Consider the following 9066-nt stretch of genomic DNA (forward strand, 5'->3'; position numbering starts at 1 on the left):
TTCATATTGAACATTAACAAATTTTGGGTCCTTTCCACTATGCTCTTGTATGTCAATGTTCTTTCAAAATCTGGGAAAAGTGAAAATGTGAGTAATTTAAAATAAAGTCAGATTCTAAGAGAAGGTTTATGGCTCTCAAGCAATCAACCATAACTCACTATATATCCAGCTTCATGGAACAAACAAAGCTTTTTGTAACCATAAATTAAAGATAGATTTTACTAATAAACCACATCAGTGTAGATCTATATTTTCATATCAAATTACATTAATTAAAAGAGATTCAATTAAAATTTCAAAATGGTAAACAATTGGATTGAAATCCATATCATGCAAGGCCCAGGATGGAAGTGAGGAGTAAAGGATTAGGGAACAGCAAATTTTACTCTAATCTTAACTGTAACATGTTCCTATGAAGTTGCATGAAGAAGTCCAAGTTCAGAAAAGAAGGCATAAACAGGTCTGTCAGAAATCTGGAAACATTATTATCACTTCAACATTGATATAAAGAAGTACAGAGTAATCCCTGATTAAATGACATCCAATAATAACATCACCCTTCTTTCCTGAAAACAAATTGATCACAGACGATTGAAGATAAAGAGAGAAGCCAGAAATATGAACTATTAAGAAATGTAAATTTCCCAAGAAGATTCAATTCCTACCATTCAGTGAAGCATATGATCCACTTCCACCGTCAATTGCAGCCTTTGGTTCCAAGCTGGATTCCTCTGATTTACATAACTTCTGGAGGGCAGATTACAGATGACTTACATAACTGTTGATTGCTTAAGGACCCTCCAGTGCAGTTGAACGGTGTACTCAACTTGAAAAGTTTTATCCGATGAAGTTCCTCTTTGCATTTGAGAAGAAGAATAAAAATATAGTTTATGATTTATTTTGATATTCATGGACTTCTATCTTTTGACGTAGTCCGAAACAGATATCATAGGACATTCTTCTACAAGACTACAACCACAGAAAGCCAACAATGTAACCAGAGTATTTCAGTATAACTTTGGGTGGACAGAAAAAAGGAAAAAGGACCATTTCAGTATAACATGAGCATAAATGTCATGACCATGAAACATCTTAATGGAAGACTTATTTACAACTATGATCAAAAGAAAAATGAGTGGCACGACTTTCAGATGAGTTACCGAATAGAAAGCAACATTCTGCGAATTCAGAGTTCAAATTGGGTTTCCAAAAGATATCAAGCGGCGAGTACAGCAGTTGAATAATTATAAAAAGCCACGTTACATGGGACTGACTTCAGGTAAAGTTCCTAACTGACCTTTATAGATGCTCAATATTTGAGGAACACTTTCCTCAGAACGGAACACAAATTTCTCCAGAAACTTTTTCTCACCTAATATATTAGGAACAGAGGGACTATTTTTCTTTATCAAACCCTTAGTCCTCAAAAATCTATACAATGCCCATCTAGGAATCATCCTCGCCTCCAAGCTATGGCCAGGAAGAGATGCAGATTTAGCTATATCTTTCAATGGTAAACGCATTTCATTCAGTAAAAACTTCATCGAGTTAATGATTTTCTTCTCTGTCATGATCATGCAAATTGGAGAGTTACTGAATGCTACAAGAGTGATATCTCTGCGCATGCCGCGCCTCTAGAAAATACCCAGCTTCGACTCTCATGTTGATTTTTGCAAGCTCGACATGACGTGAATCGCCATAATGAATGTGGCCCTTGAGAGTTCAATTCCTACTCCCTTGGCAAACTCGACACATTCAACAAACTTGGCATGCTTTGTAACTGCTACGCTGGCATATCGAGTTACCATCATTGCGACAGAAGATTGAGGCATTCAATGTTCTCTTAAAACCTTTAGGTTTGCGACAAAATCCTGTAAATAATAGTGGTGAAATTTCCACTGAGAGATAGAGTGTTTCATAGCTGTTTGTGTAATCTTATCATCATTACATACGCTATTAAGGGCCTCAAACGGGAATTACGAATTTATTTAAACTCCGGCATAGGAGTCCAGGATTAGAAAAGATGAGTTCTGGGAGCTTAGAACCAGAAAAACCAAAAGACTGGAAAAAACCTCAGCTTGGGCAGAATGATCGTCCCAGGATTTGCGAAAAGCAAATTTGGCAAATGTTTCACTAATTTAGATATCTGGGTTTCTGTTAACCCGTAGCTCCTGAAAAGATCAAGCACCATATTGTGTTTGTCCGCGTCTTTCAATGTAATCTTTTTGGATGCTTGAATAGCAGCTTTGGGGGACAAGCCACATGAGTTAATGAGATAAGAAACAGTAAAAGATTCATTTCCTTTCTTGCTTTTGTTTTGGTTGAGCAGATTCAGTTGATTTCATAGTTGAAGAAAACGAAATGAAAATGCGGGAAAATTTGCGACGCAGAAAACCTATACGGTTCCTCCTAATGCACGTTGGTAACACAGAAAATCTCGCAGTCAGGAAATTAAGCATGACTGATGACGAGAAACTCACCCAGATTGCGTACTTCTCAGGCGCGCGCGCGGTAGAACTACCAAATTTCTCTGCTTTCATATTTTCATTATGCGATCTTTTGAGGTCCGAGGGGCTTGGCTTCTTCGATTAGACAAATGAAGGGAGGAACCAAGAGTCCAAAAAAGAAAGGACAAAATGCAACGACGGCGTTTCAATCCGATCATCAAAATAAAATTGTGGCTCCTGATCTGCTTTCCATTCACAATCACAAATCCACAATGAAGGAGCACGCCAAAGAGTAAATTAGATAATATCCATATATTTGATATTTTTAATTTTATTTATTATTTATTTTAATATTTTTATAGAAATAAGATAATTTTAGGGAGAAATGGACTTTTACCTCTACAGTCTCACCCAAAATACAAACAATTAAATGTTTTCAATGACATTTTATTTAACGTCCATATAATATATTTGAAGCACAAGGATCATCTATCTGATGCTTTAAAACCAAAAGTACCCTTCTCTCTAAAATTTGATTAGACAGTAAAGAAATTAATACTATTTAGAATGGATGGCGTTTTGAGAGGAGTGCTCTAGCTAAAAACCACCAAAAAAAAATCTTTAGTTCTGGATTTAAATTATGAAAATAAAGTATAAAAATTCAATAAAACAAATAGTCCACCATGTCATCCACAAGTGTCACCCTTTAAGTATTATCTCTACTGAAAGATGCAAGCATGTTTGGCAAGGAGGGATGAGGAAAACATTTATTTTTTCTTATTTCCCTGTGTTAATCTTTTTCTTAAAGCACTGCAACACTATTACATGCGACTAAATTTTTCCCTGCACAATCCTCATTTCACCAAGTCTTAATAACATAGCATCCACCTTCTCATAGCCAAAACAGAGATAAATAAAAAACTGTAGAAACTGAAACCTCCAAGATTCACCAATATGTCTCCTGAGTGTAAATTTTGAAAAGCTTGTGCTTCATTTTTAATCAGTGCTCAATGAATATTCAATGACTACTAAAAACCAAAAATGAAACACTCAGCACTCAGCAGCAAAAGAAGCGCCATTTCAACTTGTTATTCCTAGCACGTTTGCTATGCATACAAGTAAAACATTGTCTTGAACTGAATTCCAGTGCAAAATCCCATTCTCATTTCTCTCAAGTTCCAACAGAGGAGGGAATACAACCACTGCTATCATTCCAGTGTGAGAAAGGGGATGCCTCAAACCCAAGGATAGAGGGAAAACAGCTATCGAGGAATCAATCTAGTTCCTTAACAATCTTAATTCCCATTGTATTAGCAGTGCCAATGATGGACTTGGAAATAGATTCAAGAGACATGTATTGGCAATAAGGATCAGACTGTTTAATCTTGGCGATCTCATAGATGTGCTTTAGAGAGAGTGTAGAAGCCACCATGTGGCCTGGGCGGCTGCTGCCGGATTCGATTCCAGCTGCTTTCTTGAGATACCAAGTCACAGAGGGAGATTTGACGGTGAATTCAAAAGTGTTATCCTTGAAGGCCGTGATTGTCACTGCCATGGGTGTGTCTGGCTTGTACTTCTGTGTTCGTGCATTGAAATCCTTGCAGAAGGCCATTAAGTTGAGCCTATACTGACCCAATGCTGGACCCACAGGTGGTGCAGGTCGTGCCCCTCCAGCCGGCACAGTCAGCCTGATGGTGGCCGCCACAGGTCGCCGTGCAAGGATTTCTTTCAAAGTTGACATGGGGTTTGGTGCTCTCCAAAGAAGGCAACTTGCTGTTTCATGGATATGCACAGCAGATTGAGAAAGAAAACATTCAAAATACATAATTCATAAATTTTGCAATTCAAGCTCATTTCATAAATCCACAACACTGAAACAATTAAAGCAATACATTACAAGCTTCACACAGATTGAAAGAGATTAGCTCTCTCCAACAAAGTATCAAACCATTTTCAATTAATACATCTAACAAAATACGGTTTTTTTTTTTTTTTTAAGGAAAAGCAGTCCAATTCGAGCCAGCCTCTGGCCCTAACGGGCCAGCTCCTTGACTCCAACATAATGAGTGAAATAATCAACATTTAAGGAATATATAGACTCATACCTATCCGATCAATACAATAAGATATAGGCGTTTATAGGGCTTTTTACATATGAAAGTTTAATCCAGCTTCAACTTTCATCTCCTTTAAACAGAAAATCTGATCAGACTTGAAGAGGGGGAAAAAAAGAAAACAGCAATGCAACACTAAATATATTACTACTTGTCAACATAAAGTGAACATATATAATAAAATGAATAAATCCAGACATGAGAAAAGAGATAGGATCAAGTGAAATTATTGATACCAACTTAATTTATCTGCAGCTTAACTACTTGGAAATCCTTAGAATGACTGCATTTTTTTTTTATAAACTACAAATGGCCAAAGTAAACGGAAACGGCATTATATATACTGAAGCATAAAATCCAACTTCGTCTTTGAATTGCAGATAAAATTAAAGATCATGATGATGCAATCAGGGAATACTCATTGTCATAATAACAAATTCACAACACAATAAGAAACTCATAAAACTTAAATCAGAATAGCTGAATCATAAATCCAATAGAGGATTTAACCAGGGGGGGGAAAAAACATATATCAGGACTGTCAGACACTGTCAAACTACCTGAAAGGGAACAGTTTCGAGCTTACCCAAAACTCAATGCACCGAAGGGCAAAGGGACAATGTTGACTGGGATTTGAGGGAGACCTGCGACTTTCGATTCTGCCTTCTGCGAACTGCGAATGCGAGTGGCGAGAGAGCTCAGAGCCTTAGACTTTCGGTTCTACCTTCTGCAATGCGAGTGGCGAAGGCGAAGCAGGAGGTGGTGACTGATGACGTTGAGGGAGACTCAGGCTTGCAACGACTGGTGGCGAAGGCGAAGCAGGGAACGACCGAACAAGGAGCTCTGCCGTACACCGTGCCGTCAGCTACGCTAGGGAGCAGGGATTTTGGAGGAGGCGATCGCGATTTTGGTTTCGGGGGGGAGGACAGCTGCGCGAGCAGAGGGGAATCAGGGGAGGGAAGTAGGGATTAGGGGACTCCACGGTGAACCATTAAACCAGGCAAGCCGAATGGTGAGAACCAAAACTGAAGAAGGTTTTTTTTCACCCCCTAAATAAAACGGCATCGTTTTGAGCGTTGTGGCAGGCCAAAAAAAAAACCGGACAACCCACCGAACCGGATTACCTAGTTTAATACCGGTTTAACTGGATAAACTGGTTTTTTACCGGTTCAGTAGACCTCTTGTCCAACAATTAAATCAGACCAGTTTACGGGTTTTCTTATTAAACTGGCAGGTTTGGTTTGGTTTTTTTTCTTGGTCTAAAACAAAAGGCAAGGGGAGCCAAAGTAAATTTATAATTTCAATTAAAATATAATCTAAATTTAATGTTCGATGATGTCTCAAATAGAATTGTCTCAAATAGAAGAATATCTATACTTTAACAAAAACAAAAAAAATAATCCAAATTAAATTATATAAAAATTATTTTAAAAAATGCCGTGGCTTCTTTTATTTAAATACTCCTCTTGCCTTGTTTATAAGTGAGAGAAAATGTTTTTCTAGAGAATTATTATGAGGGTTTAAGGAAAAAAAATAATTATTAAAAAATTTCAATTCAGTAATAGTATGAATATGTTGTCAAGTTGTTGGGCAAGAGAGTAGAAAAATGCAAAATAAAACTATATTTCTTTCCAAAATATGAAAAATTTAAGTTACTTGTAACATTCAAATTCAAAATTTGGTGAGAGAGAAGAAATATATTTCATTGCCTTTTTCTCTTTATAAAATATATTATATCTTTATAAATGTATTTAATAAATTTGTATCCAATCATTTTCAGTTAGTTTTTGTTGGCTTTACTTTTAATTTCATGTCAGATTTCTCTGGAAACCTTTTTTTTCCCTTCACTCGTTACAAGAAATGGGTCTTGCCGAATTGGGGGCATATTTTATTTTGCATAAATTCAAAGTCTTTCTCAAGTCATTTTAAACTAATTTTTATCGTATTGGGAGAGTTAAAATTAAAACTCTATCAACAAATGTGTTTCTGGGGATTCAAATTTATATTTTTTTTCCTTACAAAAGTAAGACCACTTACTATCTTAATCAATGACTTACGGTGGATTAGTGGCATATTTTACTTTAACTGACCATTCATTTTCAAAGTTATAAATAGTAAATACTGAATGCCTTGGAATAATCCGGTGCTTCAAGCTATAGCCAAGTGCTGGGTATTTTGCTATTTATTCGAGTGGCAAACTCATTTCATCTACAAGAAACTTCATTGAGTCTGAAATTTTCTGTTGATTGTGTCATGCATTTTGGATTTTGTTTGACAAAAAATGGAGTCATTAATTAATGGTTAACATTTATCTTTATGAATCCTAAATTTCTGTCTTATACTGTGATAAACAGCAAGGATCATTTTAGAGGGAAAAAAAATGGGATTTAACTATCCAAAGATTGGCCTATATTTTAAACCACTAAAACATCCCAACAAGTACATTATATTTGAGACTCTCTTAGTTGATACCAATTAAAAATACTAACAATCTGATCATAATTTAATGTCAATGAGGAAGGAGTTACAATTTTTTCAACAAAATGGAATTCCGATATCTTTGAGGGTTTTTTTTTTTTTTTTAAATTGAAGGGATCTAAATCTCATTCAAATAAGTGAGACTAAAATTACAAAAGTCTAAAAGTTATTTTTACCCTCATTTTTTTAACCATGCATAAGTATTCTTTTATTAGAAACAATTCTATTTGAAACACTATTAAGGACTAAATATAAACACATTTTTCATCAAGAATTTAAATATTAGTTTGCCACGTTGTCAAAGACTAATTTCTTTCATTAGACCAAACTCTGTTAATCACTCTAATATCCATAAATAAACCGTACCATGAGTATTTGAAAGTCTTTTGAGCTCAATGTTATCCAAAAATCACTTTACTTATGTTGAATAACATTGCCTTTTTATCAAAAAAATATTAAAAAAAAAAAAACGCGTAAGATTGTTCACCTCCATTTTCAGTCACTTTTGGCTTTTCATTTTTCATTTACAAATAATTGGTATATTTTTTTAAACTTTATAGTATTAAATTTATATATCTTATTAAATACATCTATGTATCACGTGTATATATATTTTTTATTATTTATAAATATCTTTTAATAATATATTAACTCTTGTTTTTATAATTTTAATTTTAATATTTTCCTCAAATTATTAAATTTTATGAAAGTTTCAGATTGACAAACATACACTTTTACAAGAAAAAGTATTCAAATCCAGACCCATAAAATTGATTGTCTGTAAACAACCTCATCTCAATTTACTCACCAAGAGCAAAATCTTAGAAGCAGCCAAATTTCAAATGATAACACCATCCATGGTTCTACAGAAAAATAATAAGAAACAGAGAGTACAATATTATTGATTCTTGCGTGGTCCTCCTTTGGCAAGATACCAAAAATCAAGATTTTAACAACAATCTGCCATTCTCATGGTCAAAACTACACCTGCAGAGATCATGCCGCAGTTGAAGCTTATAAAAGACCCATATAATCCCTGCCCTGTGTCTCCAATTCTCTACTATGATAATAACTGGTGTTGCCCTTTCTTCCTCAAGAAAAAAACAAGCAAATAAGAGAGAAATATAAGGATCAGCTTTAAAGGCTGCGTTAGAGCCATTCCCAACAATCCCGAGTTTGACAAGCATAAGAAAATGAAAGAAAACTCGCCTTCACATGCATCATTTCATGCCACAAACTTAAACAGACTCCAATAGAGCACCACGTAGCTTACAGACAACAAGAAAACATAAAAAAACCTAAATACATCTTAACTAAATATGCATGAGATTAACAGAAACTAAATGCCCATTCATTCTTAACACACACCACTTCTAACTACTACTGATGGATTGATAATACACATAGAACTCTCCTTAAGCATGATTACAAGCCAGAGGAGGTGGAGGAGAAGACAAGCACTTCAAAGGACCCAACCCCTATGTAGCATCTCACTGCAGTCAGATCCAGACAGCCAATCACAAAATATCTCCTAAAGTGCATCCAAGTGTACTCAAACTCAAAAGATATACATATCCTTTTTTATGAAAAAGAAACGCAAAATTAAGAGTTTACATCTGATCCCTAGGAATTCACAGCTTCCTACAAATTTAAATGAGCAATCCTCAAAGGCTGCTAAACTAACCCAACAAACATGAAAGTGCATAACATGATAACCGTAAGAGACTAGTTAAACTGATTAAATATCAGGAACTAGGCAATGATCACTCGTCTGATTTCATCTTGTACCGAAACAGAGATTCCTAGTATCAACAAAAGGCATAGAAATACAAGAACTGAATACGCAGCCACAAAAATTGTGGTAAATAGCCTTCTCTTTAACTAATAATGGATTGTGTTCATCCCATTGTCAATACTTGTAGTGGATGTATGCCCTTCTTTTGGAACAAAATTAGGAAGCAGGCACCTTCAACTTCAATGATTTGCATACAACACTTGGCGACCCAAAATAACAACTTGAATAGAAA

The 9066-nt window shown here is 35.2% G+C and overlaps 1 protein-coding gene and 1 long non-coding RNA gene across 3 annotated transcripts; both read right to left on the reverse strand.

Annotated features, from left to right (window-relative positions):
- Positions 1–463: 463 nt before the first annotated feature.
- Positions 464–2561, reverse strand: LOC114736065 (uncharacterized). The gene is made up of 2 exons (XR_003739316.1): positions 2481–2561; positions 464–798 (listed from the first exon to the last, which is right to left on the reverse strand). It is a non-coding gene; the product is annotated as an uncharacterized LOC114736065 (long non-coding RNA).
- Positions 2562–3404: 843 nt separating this feature from the next.
- LOC114736061 (54S ribosomal protein L19, mitochondrial-like) lies at positions 3405–5233 on the reverse strand. Of its 2 annotated transcripts, none has more exons than XM_028923842.1 (2): positions 5148–5233; positions 3405–4220 (listed from the first exon to the last, which is right to left on the reverse strand). In XM_028923842.1, exon 2 carries the CDS (start codon positions 4186–4188, stop codon positions 3721–3723), a length of 468 nt encoding a protein of 155 aa, XP_028779675.1. In that variant the 5' UTR covers positions 4189–4220; positions 5148–5233; the 3' UTR covers positions 3405–3720. The 2 variants fall into 2 exon arrangements, with proteins under 2 accessions (XP_028779675.1, XP_028779676.1); XM_028923843.1 differs by having other exon boundaries at positions 5122–5201.
- Positions 5234–9066: the final 3833 nt, after the last annotated feature.

Source organism: Neltuma alba, unplaced genomic scaffold, assembly GCF_004799145.2.
Source record: "Neltuma alba isolate B1F8T4 unplaced genomic scaffold, ASM479914v2 tig00013291_pilon, whole genome shotgun sequence".
Lineage (NCBI taxonomy): Eukaryota > Viridiplantae > Streptophyta > Magnoliopsida > Fabales > Fabaceae > Neltuma > Neltuma alba.

What these genes read in the sequence shown, in the direction of transcription:
- LOC114736061 (XM_028923842.1), bottom strand. Translation starts at nt 4,188, where the DNA reads ATGTCAACTTTGAAAGAAATCCTTGCACGGCGACCTGTGGCGGCCACC.